Source organism: Terrapene carolina, unplaced genomic scaffold, assembly GCF_002925995.2.
Source record: "Terrapene carolina triunguis isolate 2854851 unplaced genomic scaffold, T_m_triunguis-2.0 Scaffold67, whole genome shotgun sequence".
In the NCBI taxonomy this organism is placed as follows: domain Eukaryota; kingdom Metazoa; phylum Chordata; order Testudines; family Emydidae; genus Terrapene; species Terrapene triunguis.
In genome coordinates, this window is record NW_020664418.1 from 28150747 (window position 1) to 28170760 (window position 20014).

The 20014-nt window shown below is 40.0% G+C and overlaps 1 protein-coding gene across 2 annotated transcripts in view; it reads right to left on the reverse strand.

The window, feature by feature from the left end:
* Positions 1-387: 387 nt before the first annotated feature.
* UNC13C (unc-13 homolog C) overlaps positions 388-20014 on the reverse strand; it is a 404743-nt gene continuing 385116 nt past the window's right edge. For both annotated transcript variants that reach the window (XM_024198093.1, XM_024198092.1), the window contains 3 exons: positions 8405-8497; positions 6916-7075; positions 388-907 (listed from right to left, as the gene is read on the reverse strand). In XM_024198093.1, coding sequence (XP_024053861.1) covers positions 622-907; positions 6916-7075; positions 8405-8497 — 539 coding nt within the window. In that variant the 3' untranslated portion in view covers positions 388-621. The remainder of the gene's footprint in view (positions 908-6915; positions 7076-8404; positions 8498-20014) is intronic.

Genomic DNA, 20014 nt, shown 5'->3' on the forward strand with positions numbered 1-20014 from the left:
CTTCACAGTGATATTTATGAAAGGTTGGAAAAAGGTTAGCATAAAATATTTCCACCCTTTTTCAGTTTGTATGCAAAAATCATTACTTTATATCAGTAATTATAAAATTACAAACACTTTCTAGAAGTAACTGCATCTGTAGTTATGATAGAAAAGTTATTGGTAAGATACCTAAAATGAGGTTAGCATAAAATGATTATGAAATTAGATAAAATTCTTTATAATAAGGGAAGTAACTCAATTCAGACATGTAGAAGCAACTCACAGTAATTTAACAGAGACAACTAATTAATCAACTCAAAAGAATAATCTTTCATTAATAAATATTTAATGTGAAGGAGTTGCAATGAGATGAACTCAACTTTTTAAAATATACCATTCATAATTGACTCTTAATCTTGGTTTTGGCACTTCATTGTAACAATTACTTTTCCAAAGACCAAAATATGTATAAAAGGTGTACAGCGCCTCAACATACCTTGCAAATATAGTACTTAAGTACTGGCAAACACTGAAACAGAGTTAATTAAACATTCCCACTGATTTGCACATGCATGCACTATTCAGACAACAACATTGTATCTATGTTCTTGACAGTGTCACCCTTGCATTATTTGTGATTCAGACAGTTTCTTCAACAGATCTTGTTTCTGATTTAAGTCTCACAAATTCTTTAGCAACTTCATCATTGGTCCTCTGAGAAAGTATTCTAAGAATTGTCAACCCAGTGTCATCCATAAAGATATTTTTCAGCAGAGGATACCAGGATGCGCAGCTACCTTTCTCTGCAGTATTCTGTAGCTGGATAACTGTCATTCCTACAATGCGATCTTCCCTGGCAAAGCAGTAATCTTTCACAGAGAGGTGAAGCTCATAGGCTCTCAGCCCTTCTTCATTACTCAGAATGCTGTGTGGTTTAAAAGAATGGATTTTGAAAATGGACGTTAGTTTAATTCCCCCAAGGGGTTAACATGGCTTAGAAACCTTTTTAAAAAAAATAATATGCATTTCAGAGATAGTTCTACATCTGCGAACAAAATATTATTGATTTATAAACTGTACATGTATTGATCCTGGAAGGTGTTGAGAAAGCACCCTCAGTTTCCATAATCAGACCCTCTGTTCCCTTTCTCCAGAAATATTTCAGATGATCAACATTTTAATCACAGCTGTTTAAGCATTGATAGACCAATTATGTTTTTTTTTTACCCCAAACAGAAATGTTTAAAATGATGTAAAACTACAATTCAGAGGAATTCAGAACAGTATCTCACGTCTTTAAAGCACAAATAACTTTTATTTAGGCTCTTCTCTCCCTCCCCCCCCACCCCCCGTCCAGCTAAAAACGTTTTTGGATTTCTAGTAAATCTTTGATCCATTTTTCCCTACTCTATTAATTTTGAATTTAATGTTGGGGCAAATGGTTTTCATATGGCAATTATAGGGGAGGCTCTGCACTCCAAGGTATCTGTTTTCTAAATGTTACTTATAGAGTAATGTGATCATATCCTCTGTGTATTCAGTATAAAATTGTGTATCAGTATTTGGTATTGAGCTTCTACCCTGATTGCAAATTATATATATATGATTCAATGTATGGGTGCCAGCTGTTTTCCAGTGGTAAAGAATTGACTAGCAATATTTATCAGTTACATCCAAAAAACATGCAAGCCTGATGATGATCTACCTAGGACACCTGTTCAACACAACATAAACACCTGTGATGACCTTTTTCAATCAGAAAATGAAAAATGTTCCTTTAGTCTGCGTCACGTATTCATTTAAAAAACAAAATAATACCCACAATTTACTATTCTTGTTATATTACATAATAGCACAATGTTTCCTTTCTAGGACTCAAGTTCTGGTCCCTTCCCTTCCACCCCAATAAATGGGTGATGGACAGAGCAGTGGGAATCAGTGAGATTGGAATGCGTCACAAGCCATGGAGCAGTTTTGGAGCCATTAGATGTTCCCTCACTATGCCCTTAAACCTTCCTGTGTACTAGGATCAGGGAGAGTCCATAATGTTCTATCGTGACCAGTGGATCTATCCTCTGTGTAGCTCTCTGCGTTCTGGTCCCCGCCCTGAACATAGGAACTGCCTTGGCTTTGCTTCAAGGCCTTCCATGTCCCCCTATCTGACTGAAGGATTTTGTCTTACAATACTTTTTTGCTATACTTTTACTCCCAACTCTGTGAGGTACAGCCTCTGAATAGAACAGCTTTCTAACAAAAAATGTTTAGCTTCCAAGAACAGCATTATACCCTCAGAACACATAGTTACTGTACTAACTAACCACCTTTTTATTTTAATGGTTGGTATTATAATGGCTTTCATTTTTATTTTAACTACTGTAGATCTAAGCTGAGATGAATGCTGCATGGAAACCATTGGCAGAGATGGATTATAGCTTAGATATTACAGGCAGTGTGCCTAGGGCCAGAGTGTCCAGTATTTATGTCAGAATCTCAGATTTCATTTAAAATAGTGAGTTTCTAGTTCTTGTGGCCACAAAGAAAAGTATGAGAATGTGACCGGAGTGTGACAATACCGTGAAGTCTGCAGACAGTCTGAAACAATAGCTCTGAAAGGGATGAACTGTGTCCCATGTCTCTCTAGGGAGGGCTAGGACTACGACCTACAGCCTGGGAGTCTTGCCAAAACAACCTCAGCAGAAGAGTTTTTGTGTGTGGCTGACACCTCCCACCTTAACAGATCCACCGTAGCTGCTGGGTTGAGTACTGGGAGCTCCTTCCTAGCATTCATGCCTCTCAGAGGAGAATGAGTCTAGAGAGGCACCTCAGCACTGGCACTCCGAATAGGTGTGGGCCCATATTGGTGAGTGGGGCTATGGGGGAGGGCTCTGAATTGCCTTTATCCAGCCCTGATGGTTGTGTTAGGTTTCCACAAGTGTGACAAACCCAGGCTTGGGGGATCAGTTGGCCAATGTTGGCTTGGGACGAACCAGAAAACTCTCACTAAACCCTCGCAAAACAAGCTGGTTTTGTAATCATTGGTCCCACTTCCCCAAACCCAAAACAGGCATTTTCCCTATTAGCACGGTGTGCGCTTGGGGACATCTGTCAAAAAAAAAAAAAAAAAAAAGAGAGAGAAGGGGCTGTGTGGGACAGAAAGGCTTTTGAAGCAGCAAAATGACCAGAAAATGTTTCCTTACCAATTGCTGCTGAATTTGTGTGTGGACAGGCATCCTGCTCTCCTGAAAATATGTCTCATAGACACATGCTAGGGCTGTGGGCCTATTGACTGGTCCCTCAAAGAAACAGGAGGGGTGGGATGGACTAGCTCCCATCTCTGAAAGAAGGGGAGAGGCCACTGATTGTACCACTATAGACAGTAGGAGAGCATGTCACTAGGCCTCACATAGATGTCAACATAAAGAAAGAAGGGATCCTAGGGTCTGTTGCTGAAGGAGTGAGGGAGCCCCCTGCTTGCTGAGAGGATTCCTAGACCAGCCTGGGTCTGATCAAAGTCTTCTATGAGTTTCAACTTTGCATTGAAACCCAGTGTCAGTTAAGCCTGGTTTCAGGTCTCAATCTGAAAGGTTCGCAGCAGCCCTAAGATTATGTACTGTCTGATCATAATTTCCAGTCAAGTGGCTGTATATTTTGTTTCCACTGTGTAAAAAACAAAACCGGGGGAGGGGGGCAGAGGGATTTAGCTTGGGAAAGTAATGGCTAAAATGTGATCTACTGCTGTCATCATGATGCTAATTTTTATGCAGCTTTTTTTTTCTGCAGCCTCGATTTGGTTGTCAGGCTTCCATTCTGATTTAGCTACTGTGACTGCAGTAGGTACCTTCCCCAGATAATGAAAGAGAAATTGGTAGGTTTGTAATTCTCACTATAAATTTATAATAACAATGCATCTCTAGCACCTTTCATCTAAGGAACTCAAGGCATTTTACAAGCACTCATTAAGTTCCACAAAAGGCCCTTCAGAGTGTTAAGGGTGAAATTCATGCCAATGTAGGGGTCCAAACAAAGCCCTATGCACAACTTAAGAGCTGCATTAAATGGTGTGCAGCACCTGCAATGGGGTTAATTTCACTCCAAGTGCTGGTGGCTAGTTGCAGTTAAATATAAATGTACTTACGTTATGGTTGGGCCAAACCAACTGGAGAAACCTGCCAGTTATGACATTGCACTGGCAAGAACAATACTATGCATTGCTACTGTTCCTATAATACTGTCTTGGATGCTTTTACTGCAGGAAAGCATATCATTAGTATTCACCGTGCAGCACACAGTAATCCCCTTGTAGGATAGACAGAGCAGTAAGGCTCCAGGACTGTATATATGTGGAGCTTTGTTTCATGAAACTCATTGCATATTTTGAGTTATAGCTGCAAGATTTCACTCATTCTGAGGCACATAAAACAAGTACACAGGGCAGGTTATCACTAGAGGAAGATTTACATGATTTTCCTTTGATTTAAAAATGAAACAGCGTGCCAGGCAGTCTAGAATCCTCTTGCCTCTAATGATATGCTGCTATGCTGTAATCCAAATAGAACATAGTTTAGGCTTTAATCACTCAAAAAACCTGTATTATTCTAACAGTCTAGCATTAAAAAAGATTTAGAAAGAAGGCATAGCTTGAAAATGTCTTTCAGCCCCATAAAAAAAAAAATCCAGCTACCCACCTCTGGAAGAAGTTATTTGGTAAATAAATTTGTGGCATGAAACAGATTGGGGATACTTCTTAACATTGATTTCTGCTTTGCCATTATTTTATTATGAATGGTAGCAGCAGAGATATTAACTACAGGTTGAGCTATTCCATGTTGAAGTCAATGAAAAGGCTCAGTTGGACTTCAGAGGGCATTGGATCAGGCCTATGTTAGACTGGTGAATAGTTCAAAGGTTTTGCATGAATAGATTTTTACTACCAAAAAATTATTGTAGATCCTTTCAATTTCTTTCATGCTTAAAGTTAACCTGCTGATTGCTACTGGATGTTGGAGACAGAGATGTGGAAAACGTAGGCCCTTGTACTGCTCAATATCCTCTACCTGACAGATCCATTTGTTATACTGCTGTTATTAAAGCAAAAGGCTTGTGAAGCCTGCGATTAAAAAGTAGCCTAAACTCACGTTTTCTAATGTTACTGCCAGTGCTCCCTTTAGTAGTGATGATTTCCTCTTACTTATTATGTAACTAATCTTACAAAGTAAAGACAGATCCAATGAAGACAGGTACTTGAGGATGGATGGGTGTCTACCAATTTGGAGATTAAGCTATTTATAAAGAATGAAAAACACTAAATATATTGACTATTTTGATGCTTATCCAGTCTGGTGCTAATTGCAGTTAGTTGTTCCCATCTTACCCAGCTTTAGATCCTTAAGATTGTCCTACTGCATTACGTGATTCTCAGCGTCTATCTTTGTTTCAACTACTGTGCTTTTAAAAATCAAATTTTAGGAAGATAATTGTGGCAATTGCCATTAAACATGTTTCAGTCTTCTAAAGGGATGCCTGTACTTCATGTGTCCCCATAACCCTGGAGTTGTAGGAAAAGGGAACATTTGTTCTGAATACATTTCTCTTGTAAACAGACCGCTGCTTTTGTTCACATTTGTCTCTGTGCAAACACATCAAATAAATGAGAAGAATAATTTGTCACAAAGGGACACATTACACATCCCTCTTTCTAAAATGTGGCTTAACACGTGAGGACACTTGCCAGTTCTAAGATGTTAACCACCATCAGATTGCTAGGCTATTAAGGGCTGCCTAAGGGGGTTACAGTGGTAGGAGCAGGGAAGGTTGCTGCCCTTGGAGTTGGGATCAAGTAGGGATTCTTGCTAACAGAGTGAATTCTGACTGGCTTTCCTCAGCCTGCCCTCCTAGCTGCTATTTATAAAATGGCCTTTGAGGCCAGGAACCAACACTGATGAGGCAGTCAGGGCACAGGTATAGTGCCAGACTGCACCAGAACAGCATTCCAGCACTTATACACCACATGTTGGAGGTCATGTCGCATAGAGCATGCCATTTTGTACAGCAAAATGGTGTCCTCACAGTGTGACCTTGCACATCTGTATGAGGTCACACCAATGGGAGCACTCCAGTAGTGTACAGCCCATTGAGGACTATGCCACTGAGTTGGGGCAGAGGGAATCACTGGCATAGAGCCTCAAGCAGCTTCATGGTCAAATGTAGGGCTGATGGTCAGGAGAAGCCAAGAAAGTGAAACTCCCAGCGCGTGGAGGCAGAGTGTGGTCTTTTAGTGCTTGGGAAATGGGCAGGCTCTAAGAGAGGTCTTAATCTAGAAAAAGGAAGATGATGTAGAGAGCAGGTAAAAGGAATTTGGTGTGGGGAATTGCCAAATTTAGATCCCTAAATCAAATATAAAGGTTCTTTGGCTTCTGAGGATTAAGTAAAAGTGGTTATTAATAGCAATTGGTTATCATTTTACATCTTCAGACCTTTACAAACGTTTAAGGCCCAGATTTGTAGAAATGCATGTACAACTGGCATTAGCAATCGAGGTAACTGCACATGCAAATGACCAATTAGGTATCTAACTTCTCATCTGTGTGTGCAAATGAATGTGCATTTCTAACTAATAATCCGTACAATTCCCAGAATGTCCTTAATTCCAAGTCCACGTGTTTTCCATGTTTCAGAAACTGGAACTTCAAAAAGGAGTGCTACAGGCCCAAAACACAAAGATCAAAATTAATCCCTGGGTAAGACAAGGCTATAACCCAGACTTTCGAACACGCTATATACTGAAAGAACCTTAGTTTTGAAATCGTGTCTATACTTATGGTCTGTGAAATATGCAGTCTTGGACTGTAGCATTTTCAGTTCTCACAGCTTTAGCTGCAAAATTAATTGTAACAATTTATATAAAATGGACAGCTAAAAGAAAAAAAGACTTACAACTGGAATGTTTCATTGTATTTTGGTGACCAGGTGTTGCTCTTTGTCTTGGTTCCATGTTTTCTCTTCTTGTCACTTAGGTTAGGACCCAATATACAGACTTCCACAAATGGCCGGAACATAGCTGTTGTTTGCCAGTTTAGGTTATTAATTGCTACAACTAAAGATAATAATATGAATTAGATATGCATTTAGAATCCCAATGCAAAATATTAGTAAATATTCTTGCTTAAATACGTAGTAAGGCTTAGTGTAGCCAATGAGAGGTCACAGAAGGATGACCTGAGATCTTCCTGGTAGATAACCTACACTCTACAAACCAGCAATAGCTTTGTCTGCTCCCCACTGAATTAGGAGTATGAATAATATCAGTTACAATTCCAGCAATCTGCAATTTCACAAATAATTTACATTCTCACCTGGTTTGGTCTGCCAAATTCACTGTAGCTTAAAAAAAATCAGCAGATATGAATCTAAACATAACTGGTTTTCTGTGGACTTTAGCTTCACCAATACAATGTTGGACAGTATTTATTACAAGTTGGATATTCTAAGTCTTGGTGCAATTATTCAATATCTAACTCTGCTGCAGCATTTTAAAAACTAAATTACATGCCTGAAGTATAAGAGGTGTTATCTGGAACATCACAACTTATGTGTTGGTTGGGTGGAACTGTAATGAATTTCAACTGTGTAGCATGCTAGCAAATACACACTGAAGCCATGCTGCATACTGACCTCTGCAGACACAACTCCCAATGTCATCAATAGGGGCAGAGTATGACCCTGAGAACTTGAAATCCAGACACAGCCTTTGCTATTATTTTTGTTGGGAAGGAAGTACCTTAATACCTAAGATTTGCTGTTTTGTGATTAGAACTTTTTACTTCAGGTTTCCTTTCTAGATTCTAAGACCGGAAGAGCTCACTATGATGATCTAGTCTGACCTCCAGCATAACACAGGCCATAGAGCTTTCTCTAAATGATTCCTGTTTGAACTAGAGTATGTCCTTAAGAAAAACATCCAATCTTGATTTTAAAATTGTCAGTGATGGAGAATCCACCACAACCCTTGGTAAATTGTCCCAGTGGTTAATTACCCTCACTGTTAAAAAATGTACAGCATACTTCCATTTTGAATTTGTCTATCTTCAACTTCCAGCCATTGGATCTCGTTAGACTTTCGTTCCCATTATCAAATATTTGTTCCCCATGTAGGTACTTATAAACTGTGATCAAGTCAATTCTTAACCTTCTCTTTGTTAAGCTAAATAAATCGAGCTCCTTGAATCTGATCACCATAAGGCATGTTTTCCAATCTTTTAATCATTTTCATGACTCTTCTCTGAACCCTCTCCAATTTATTGACATCCTTCTTGAACTGTGGACAAAAGACCGGGAAACAGTATTCCAGTAGCGGTTGCATCAGTGCCAAATACAGAGGTAAAATAACCTCCCTACTACTTGAGAGTCCCTATTTGAAACTTACCTTTTACAGTGACTCTATGTTCTCCAGTTCCAGGATGTGTAAAGACATCCACCTGTACAGAGATCTCACCTACTGCATTATTGGTCGAATGACCTGCAGAAGTAAACAGGAGTTTAATACTGCTGACTCCTCAACAGCTCAGGGGAAAATAGACAGTACCAGTATGTTACAACAAGACGCAGGTGAACAAATAACTTTATATTAATGTAAGGTGAATAGTATGTTTTCTCATTTCCCCCCATATTTTCTTTTCTTAACCATCTGGAATATATTCAATGTCTGGATAAGGTGAGGTGATAGCTTTATAAGTGACTTTACAACTGTTGCACATTGTGACCACAAACATCTGCTTCCTGTGTGCATTCTCAGTAGGACTGGGAGAACCTGTCATTAGGAACCTTAAATTCAGCCTGTGATTCAAAAAGTTGGTGCCAACATGAAATTTGGTTGTTTTGCTGAGTTCTGTATGTATGCGCACATCCAGGTTTTCTTGCATATATATATTTGCAAAATTGCTCCTGTATTATTTAAGGAGTGCCAGAAAAGTGCATCTTCATATGAAGTCAAATAAAGACAAATGTCTTTGTCTGTGGGCTGGACTGTAACAGTACAATCTGCATAGGAAGGTGCATTGTACAGTTGCACTGTCCCAGGATTACACAAGGGAATGAATTATGATTTAGGTAGTCACAATGTGATCCTTAGTTAACCTGAGGCAACCATTTAGTACACACAGATTTGGTGGGGTTAAGGGTGCAGAGTCAAGACTCCATCCACTCCTTACTTGACTACCCCAGCCCTGTCCAACCATTCCCCTTCCACTTGCGTGTGCAGGGAAGCAACGGGACCCCAGAAAAGCTGCTCTCCCATTGCCTGCGAGCCACAAACACAGGTAACCCATGCAGGGTTTAAGGGGATGCCTTACACTCCTGCTCAGGAGCATTGGGCAAGTGACAATCTTGCCCTAAATTAAAGATCCCAACCAATGTGTTTGCCCTGTTTTTCCTTTCCCATACCCTAAAATGCTTTTCTAGACTTCATCATCTCAGTGGCTTCCTTGAAATGTGATTCTACAGTGATGCTTATTGGTCAGGTTGGAATAATCCATAGTTACATTCTCTTCACTGGCTCAGCATTGCAAGGACAATTAAATACCCTTATCCCATGGGTTACTGCATCAAAGAACAAGCTTCGTTTCTGACCTATTAAGATGTGGGAACTCACCACTCAATTTACTTGATCGGAAACCTTGAGAACAGAACACTTTATTTGCCAGCTGCTAAGTGAGTTGGGCCACAATGCTGTCAAGAGTTCACTTGTTAAAAATCATAATCAGAAACCACAGATTTTAATTAAAACAGTATTTATTGTTTTTTTTAATGTCTTAAGCAGTAGAGACATAGCTGCCACTTCTGAATCTCAGGGTGCTCATACAAATGTTGCTTCTAGATATAGTCCAATATCAACCAGATGGTGTAGACCATTTATGACATGTGTAAATAGGCAATTTGTTACACAGCGGGTTTTAGTGACAAGAAGTTTAGCTTCAGTGGCAGCCATTAGACTTCGCAGTGCAGTTTGATAATTCCACAGAGAAATCTTTACTATCTTAAGTCCCTAATTAAACTACTGACTCATCCAGTTCACAATAAATGAAAAGTAAATAATGCAAGTTACTTCATCTTTCATCAATTAGTATTAATAAACATGTTAAAGTAGTAATAAAATAGTTCAAGAACAAGTGAATATCTAAACTCAAAAAACTGACTAACCAGTTTCAACAGCTTCCACCACTACTGAGTTTCTCTGACTTTCCTATAAAACTAGCCTTTAGCAATAAGAAAGGAAACTGTTATATGCTAGAAGTGATGTATTTCAATCTGATTTTTCCTTCTGAGGGAAACAAAGTGTTCTCTAACCCATTCATCATTGTCCAGCCTTTATTTGTTAGCAATGACACTCAATTTCCGCTTCCTGGAATAACAATTTTTAGCTGAACACAAAATTGTATGTAAAATATTCTGTCAAGAAAAATAATGCATTTAAAACACAGTTGTCACGACCACTACTCTTGCAGGACCAGATTCTGCCTGTTTACCTGTTTTGAGTAGTGCATGTGTATTCCTTTTGATTTCAGTGGGGCTACTTAAAGACCTTGTCTTAATTATGAAAAAAGGTGTGTCCTTAACTCAAGTGTGCTTAGGCTTTAACTTGACCTGCTAACTTGTATGGAAACTAAAAACTGCCGTATCTTCACTAGGATTTTACCTCAAGTAAGCTAACTTGTTAGCTAACTTGAGTTAAGAACATACCTATTTTTCTGTAGTGAAGACAAGGGTACAGAGTAAAGAACTATTCAAAAGGTAGAATCTGGTTAAGCATTACTATCGTCTAGTTAGTGAAGTTCTTCAGGTCAGAAGAGCTCCGTGAAGCTCAAAAGCTTGTCTCTTCCACCAACAGAAGTAGGTCCAATTTCCAATTAAAGACATTACCGTACCCACCCGTGGCTCTCACATTTGCAGAAATCAGGAATGTTTGGTGAACAAGTCTCAAAAAAAAAAAAAAAAGTTGGGGGGGGAGGCTACGTTAGCAACAGATATTATTTGCAACGAAACACTTGAAGTCTCTGCTAGACCTGATCAAGGTTTTTGCCTCATATAAGAGACAATGCTTGTGACCCTAGATCAAATTGGGACAAAGTCTGCTCTCAGTTACGGCAGTGAAACCCCGCACTAGCTCCATTGAATTTAACTCCAGTGAAGTTCTTCATAATTACTTCAGCTAACCTGAGAGCAAAATGTAGCTTACAGTTTCTTACAGCTGTCAACCTACGCAACGTATTCCTATCATGAACTAGAGTACTTTTTCCTACAGAGTTTTATTTGCCCCATTTGTGGCCATTAATATAGAGAAGCCCTTTAAAGGGTACTGCAAGTTTTGTGTATGCCTAGCACATTATCTATAATACGGTGTGCTGTAGGCATAAGAGAAATCTCATACTATATTTAAAAACATCAAATAATGAAGAGTTTTAAACCAAAAACCACTGCAGTTAGCACAGCCGCTTTAAGCACAACAAACAGGAGAGTCCTTGCTACAATTCATTTTAGACAGCATAAGCTGACTTAATACAAAATGTTGAAATGAAAGTATTTATTTATTTTTCCAGTCTCCAGCCCTCTTTCTCATTGAACTGCTGAACAAGTTGGATAGAGATCTTTAGAACATTTAGCATTTGCAAATGTCAACTATCGTAGCACTCCAAGAAATATCACAGTTCACGCTAAAGTCTCTGATCTGTGTGTGTGTGTTTCCTTTCTTACTGCCAGACTCTGAGAGGTCACAATTCAGGAACAGCCTCCACAGTACGACACTCTTAGCAATTCAGATTAGTCTAGAGGAAGGTGCTTTTACCCTAAGCCATATAATAGATCAGTTCTCCTGACAGCAAATAGCCCTGCAGAGCATGATAGCACTTTTCCTTCTTTAACACTGCAATTCATCTCATCAAAAGCCCTATAAACATACTAATGGACTTCATATTGAAAAGCCTTATCTACCAGTGGAATCTACCCACACCCCAGAGCTCTGATTTTACATTTTATGTATTGAGATGCAATCAGAACATTAAAAAGCACCTCTGCAGTGCTGTTAAAAATGCAGTCACTCTATTGTAAAGCAAAAAAAAATTCTCCACAAAACTGGAAAGAGAGAAGGAAAAACTTATGCCCAGTCACAGATGCCAGACTGCTCCATGCACTTGTCCCTTCTCAAAAGCCTGGGAAGAGATCTGCATTTTGGTGCATGCTCTACATGTCAGCAGATATGAGGGTCACTTATGGAGAGTACCCTGCCAAGATCTTCCTCTTTATTTATTTATTTTTTTAGTAAGGAATCTCCTGCTTTAGGAGTGTCTGCTGATTAGATGTAGACTATTGCATGGGGATAGAGGAAAGGCAATCTCTGAAAGGTCCCGGGCCCATTATAGATCAAAACTATGTGTTGCATTCCACCCTGAACCCAAAAGGCAGCCAGTGGAGATCTCAAAACACTGGTGTCATTTGTTCACAATGAGAAACTCTACTTAACAAACAGGCCACCTCATTCTACTCCACTTTGAGTTTGAGTTGAATTAGAGCACACATTGCAATAATCTAATCTTGAGGGGACAGAGGCATAGACCATAGTAATTAGGCCTGCATCTGAAAGAAACAGTTGCAACCTCTTGGCTACATGCAGATTAAAAAATTGGATTTCTGGTTGTTACTGTTTTATGACCATCTAGCAATGACTTGTAGGAATGATGGCTGCACAACAGTCTTTTATAGAGGTTGGGAAGGTGACTCTCTATAAGGGAGTCTCCATCAACAATGGACCCAATTCTTCTCTGCTGACTTTCCCCAGTCAGGAAGGACATGTGTCTAAAGTGCCATGGGAAGGAGGGAAATGCAATGCAGAATTCCCAGAATCTGTAGTGCATCAGTGAATGTCACTGGCATAAACTCCACCAGAGGAGACTTAGCACATGTACCCTCCAGAAATCACTCTGCATCCATAGAAGCAGAGACTTAAGTCCAAATTTCCTTGATTTTTTTTCTGCAAAGTAGAAATTTCAATACAATGGGAGGGACCTGTACCAGCCACTGACTGGAAAGCAGCCTGATTTAACTAGATTGTCCACTACTCAAAACAATATGGCTGAGTGATTGACACTTATTCAATGCTATGAAGGAGGCAAATAAATCTTCTCTGCCTCTTGCATAGCTATGGTATAAGCTTTTCAATAATCTTTAAGATGGAATGGATCAGATTTTGAACGCTACTTCATCCACCAGCACTCTAGTCATCTTTCCTCTCCTTTCAGTTGTGACAGGTCTTTTACAAATCAAAACTCATCTTGACAAATCCAGGGGATAGGATATCTAAGGGCACTTCATTGATAGCTGAATATAAAAGCTCATTGCCAGTCCTATAAAAACCTTGATAGAGTTGGGGGAACAAGTATTCATCTTCAGAGCCTTCCAGGATGGGTTCCATTAGGCTCTGGAAGTGGACGCTCAAAACAGATGCCATATTCCAATCTCATATCATAGGAGCTAATGGTATAACATTGCTAGTTGTCCCACCTCCAGTCACAATCCAAACACTGGATCAAGAAAGTGGCTAGCTGAGTTGAGCCAGCAACAGTTTGGATTAGCCTCATAATCATTTTGGTGGCCATGGAATTCTGAGGTGTCTCAAAAGTCCTCATCAGCTCTGTCTAGATGCTTGTTGCAAAGTAAAACAGAATTATACATCTGTTAAGTGTAAAAGATGTTTAAGTCACTTAAGTGAGTGTTAGTGCATTTGTATGGCAAAGGGTTCATTGTCCCACCTGAGTTACTTAATGCTAAAAAGCTCAGGTTTGTCATCTCAGGGGAGGTTTGGAAGCTAACTGCTAGGGCTGGATGGAAAAAAGTTTAGACCAGCAGAAATAAAAGGGACTCAGAGAAAATGAGGTAGTATAAATAACACCTGAATGTCAGACAATTTTGTATATTAGAAAATAACTTTTTTCCTTTTCAAAATGGATTATTTCAGTTGTGGTAGGGTTATGCTGTCTCTAGCAGCTTCCCACTTATCTTCATCTATCTCCTTTTAAAATGTCCCTGATTATTTCCCCCCTTAGAATTATATATTTTATATATGTATGTCATAATGGAATTCAATATTAGAAGAAAATGGAATTTCACTAATCTCCTGTATTTTTACTTTTGCACATGATAAATATACATGTTTTCTTGGCTCCCTAGGGGAATACTTTCTGCGCAAAGACAACTGGGGGAGAACACTGAACCACAAAGGCGCAATTCCAGCTCAACACAAGAAGCGAGTTATACAATATAGTTACCCTGAGAACTGATCGACCAAGCAAGAGGACACATCCCTGACTGATCAGCACTACTGTGCACAATTCTCTTTTATGTGATAAATAGACACATAGTTTGAACTGTCTGGCTCTCCTTGAAAATGTCCCAGACTGTGCAAGACAATAATAAGAGCAACGAGGACAGGTCAGACTGTATATCTCCCACCCATAGAGAGCACTTTAACACAAGTAAATTGACACAGTGGGTTGTCACCATCATAATCTAGAAGCTGTGAAACAGGAGCGGCACGTATAACATGGTGCAATATATTTATTTTTAAGAAGTCCTTTTAACACATAATTTCACTGGAGAGGCTGTCATAGATTAAAAGGAAGGGTTATTAGAGACGACATTACTCAATGGCGCAGAGGGGCGGTTGATCATTTGAAATAGCAGGAGTGGCACATTTCAGAGAGCCATTCCCTTTGTGCTCTGGAAGCCTTGCCAGGCAATCTGAGAAATGGGAATAGTAGAATGGCAGTTTTGGCAATATTATTAAAATCCAAAAAATGGTGTCACTGAAAAGCTGGCAATGTCATGGTACAGAAAGTTGGAACCCAAACAAGTTTAAAAAACAAAAACACCTTCTCTATTTCTGAGCATGTGACTTTCAAGTAATTTGGCTTTAATTGTTTTTTTTTAAGATCATGTTTCAACTGCAATCTACTTGCGGCCATGTGCTAAGAGCTGTGCGCTACTTCCCAGTCTCAGACATTGGCAAGTATAATAGATATATGCCCCCCCTTTTGACATTCTTTGCAGTAATGTATAAGTATATTCTATGCCACTCTAATGGACTACAATGTACTACAGGTCCAGTACGTAGAGTAATGATAGGTCTCAGATATTTCCAGGCAGATGCATGTTAAAATTTTCATTGATGTGATTACTTATTTATAATGACATTGCATTTTTATGGAGGTGTATAATTACAGTTTACAGCAAAAATTTCCAGATACACAGTGGTTACCCTTTAAAACTTGCCAATTTTCATAAACATCTAGGTCTCATATTTCTAAAACTCCATGTAGAAAAAAGCTCAGTCATCAGTTACATATACACAACACCCAATCCATGCATGCAAGCTGGTGTTGTGTATGTGTGAAGAGGCATGGACGTGCAAATCACTAGGATTTCCAATCATGTCATTTCACACACCTGAGTCTGAAAAATTCCTGCCTAAATAACATTCCCTATTTGGTGTATTTTCAGCATAAATACAGGAAAATTCAGTTCATGCTGCAATTCCTTAGGTAATCATATCTATTTGTCTAAGGCAAAACTCGCAAGCTTTTGAGGGTGATCACGGTATTGCTCAATTTATTTATAACTAATTTTTTTACCCTTGAATACATTTTTCAAGACCAATATTGTAGTGGTCAACCTTAGTCTGTTGTATCTAAAAATCAACATAGCAATATACAGCAATTTTTAGCTACTAATAAAACTCCCCAAACTTCATGGAAGTCAGTCGTGGTGCTTCCTTTTACCCCAAGAGAATCTGTCCTTGTCCTCAGCAGTGTAGGTCTTCCTCTCAAAAAGGCATGCATATTTTAATAGCTCTATGCCTGTGGCACAGTGTTTCAATATGGTCATGTAATCAGTTGTTAAGACATCACTTCTCATTATGGAATGCAAACTGTGACTATCCTACATTTTGGCAGCCAGTCCTCCCCTTTGAAACTGCTTCAAGCTCATTAGTGGTCATCATATTATATTGCTGGTAATTCCAAGGAAATATTCTTAAACCTTGAGGCTTTCCTCAAATTTCTACATCTCTAGCACTGTGAGGAATGAAAAAGAGTAATAAATCTTGAAACTGAAAGAGACTGAGGACACTGATTCCCTTTGTATTGCATAGGAGTCTGACGTTCTGGGCCGGGGGGGGGGGGATAATGGAACAAATTTTTTGTTCTTCTAGTGGAGACTTATCCTTGTCAGTTCCTCCACAGTAATTACAGCCTTAATTAACAGCAGCTGTGATCATCCTAACTTTTGTTTTCTTTAAACTTTTTCATTTTTCACTATTGTTGAAAAAGGTGATGGGTTAATGATTTGTGTAGATTCTAATCTACATTATCGGTGTGTCTAGACACCACTCTAACCATGTAGATGTGCTGCAACAGCAGGCCTACTCTTATAGCTGCACCTTTACAAGGGCAATGATAGACTCTATTCCTGTTTTCCCCCATTGTCCCTGGGAACCTTGCCACTTTTTCACAAACCTGCACTGCACTGGCAAGATTTGCAGGACATGTTTGGAAGATCGTGACCTTTTGTAAAAAACAAATCATAGCAAATACTTAGGATGGGACAAAATTTGCCTGGACCGTAACCCAAGTTGGAGAATGGCCACTGAGCTGTAGGGATATAATTATGTCCTATATAGAGATTGGTGCAGCACCCTTAAGGAGCACAGAAAGGTCAGAGAGCTCATTAATATGCACAATGCCAAATATAAAGGCAGAACTGCCAAAGCGTAAAGGTATTACATTGCTCCATTTATAGGATTCCAACAGGGGCTTTTTTTTTTGGTCTCTTGTGACCTTTATAACAAGTGGAGTTGCCAGAGCCCGCACCCCGAAGCCCGCCCTGGACCCCAAACACCAGCCCCAGCCCTGAGCCCCCTCCTACACCTAAACTCCCTCCCGGAGCCCGCAGTCCAACCCCCTGCCACAGCCTGGTGAAAGTGAGTGAGGGCGGGGAGAAAGCGAGAGCTGGAGGGAAGGGGGCTGGAGTGAGTTGGGGGCAGGGCCTCGGAAAAGGGGTGGGGTGGGGTTGGGGAAACGGTGTTTGGGTTTGTGCGATTAACCAGTTGGCAATCCTAATAACAAGACTCCCCTGGACCATGTTTTTACAAAATAATGTTTCACTGTGAAACACAATGACTTTAGACATATCCACAACTCCTGTTAATGACACCTGTGGCACTAATTTACTGCTATGGCTCTATTTAGGTTCATTAAGAAGGGCTGGTGAGCTTCTACACATTCATCAGGAAACAGCTCACTTAGGTTCATTAGATTGACAAGTGCACTTACATTCACTGGGGGAAAGCCAGTGTTGGTTTGGTAGGAGCTAACAGGAATAGTAAGATTTGCAGGTGAGGTTGTTCGGGGCTGCAAACTAGCCACCTAAGGCTTGCAAAGAATGAGCCTCATAACGCTTTGGGAAGGGTCCCTGATGAGCCCAGAAAAATCATGGGTGATTTATGTTGAAGAGGTGGGGAAGGGGGTTACCAATTGGCAATTTAAAGCTCACAAAGGAGGTCATTAGAGCCTTCGTAGATTTTTAAGACCAGAAAAAAGACCAATTAGATTATCTAGTCTGACTGTATTACATAAGCTATAGCATTTCAACCAGTTACCCCCCCCCCCCCGCCCCATACTAGGCTCAATAATGTGTTGACTGAAGTATAGCTTCCAGTACTAGTATTTCATAGTCTAATTTGAAACCTGCCAAATGATGGGACTTCCATCCTTGGCAAATGAAATTTAACAAAATGGCAAATTAAATTTATTGTGGATAAATGTAAAGTAATGCACATTGGAAAAAAATAACTCCAACTACACATACAATATGGGGCTAATTTAGCTACAACAAGTCAGGAAAAAGATCTTGGAGTTATCGTGGATAGTTCTCTGAAGATGTCCACGCAGTGTGCAGAGGCGGTCAAAAAAGCAAACAGGATGTTAGGAATCATTAAAAAGGGGATAGAGAATAAGACTGGGAATATATTATTGCCCTTATATAAATGGATGGTAAGCCCACATCTCGAATACTGCGTACAGATGTGGTCTTCTCATCTCAAAAAAGATATACTGGCACTAGAAAAGGTTCAGAAAAGGGCAACTAAAATGATTAGGGGTTTGGAACGGGTCCCATATGAGGAGAGATTAAAGAGGCTAGGACTCTTCAGCTTGGAAAAAAGGAGACTAAGGGGGGATATGATAGAGGTATATAAAATCATGAGTGATGTGGAGAAAGTGGATAAGGAAAAGTTATTTACTTATTCCCATAATACAGGAACTAGGGGTCATCAAATGAAATTAATAGGCAGCAGGTTTAAAATAAATAAAAGGAAGTTCTTCTTCATGCAGCGTACAGTCAACTTGTGGAACTCCTTACCTGAGGAGGTTGTGAAGGCTAGGACTATAACAGAGTTTAAAAGAGAACTGGATAAATTCATGGTGGTTAAGTCCATTAATGGCTACTAGCTAGGATGGGTAAGGAATGGTGTCCCTAGCCTCTGTTTGTCAGAGGATGGAGATGGATGGCAGCAGAGAGATCACTTGATGATTGCCTGTTAGGTCCACTCCCTCTGGGGCACCTGGCATTGACCACTGTCGGTAGACAGGATACTGGGCTAGATGGACCTTTGGTCTGACCCGGTACGGCCGTTCTTATGTTCTTCCCCAGGGAGGTTATTCACAGGTCTCACTGTTAGAAAGATACCCCCTACCCCCCAAAATCTACCCTAAATTCTCCTCTTCTTAATTTCATCCCATTATTCCCAGTTATGCCCTTCTAATTATGTTAAATAATCTCTTTTCTTCCTTGTTGTTTTCATCCTTAAAATATTTGTAAACTGTTATATTTCTCGCTCAAGCCTCCTGTTTTTATTCCTCTTCACTTGGCGATGAGGTGACAAGACCTGAAGAGAGTATTTCAGGTGTGGTCACACCATAGCTCCCGGTCCATTTTTCCTGTCCCTGAATTTCCATGGTTTGCATGATCATTCATGTGCATTTTTCAAAGCTGAACGTCATTTTGTTGTTTTCTGCATTTACAGTTAAATTTTAGCATTTAGTTTTAAGAAATTTAGTTTCAAGCAATTAAAAGGCATGGCCTTTTTGAACTCAGGTTCAATTCTCTTGAACTCGGGGTCAAGAGAATTCATAAAAAAAGAGCTTTCAAAGGAAACAAAACTATTCATGTGTGCTTCCACTCACATCTACAGAACCTATACATATCCATGGAGTGGAGAACTGACCTCATTTTAGGATGCTAGGATCCACTGAACATCCCACTCAGTGTCAGAGAGATACTACAGCCTCTCCCAGATACACCTCTACCTCGATATAATGCTGTCCTCAGGAGCCAAAAAATCTTACCGCATTATAGGTGAAACCGCGTTATATTGAACTTGCTTTGATCCGCCGGAGTGCTCAGCCCCGCCCACCCGGAGCACTGCTTTACCGTGTTATATCCGAATTCATGTTACATCGGGTTGCGTTATATCGAGGTAGAGGTGTATATGGAAGCCACAGTTCTTGTTTGTGCCAGAGAGACTTCTGTACTACACATAATAACAACTTTATAATCTATTATTTGATAGGAAGACAGTACAGTGACGGTCAAAGCCCACTGAAAGTTATGAATCTAGCGGCGGCCAGAATGTCCCTTGGCCCGCACCACTTTCAGCAGCTCCCATTGGCCTGGAGCAGCGAACCGCGGCCAGTGGGAGCCGCGATCAGACAGACCTGTGGATGGGGCAGGTAAACAAACCAGCCTGGCCCGCCAGGGGCTTTCCCTACACAAGCGGCATCCCAAGTTTGGGAAACACTGGCCTAGCCCCTTTGAATCTATGTGATCCCCACCCCATTTCCTATCTCCAGACTTCTGCAATTGCTTGGCTTGGCTTTCTCCCTCCCACACAGTCCAAGAAAGTTCTCATTAGGCTTGTTAAGTGGGAACCTCT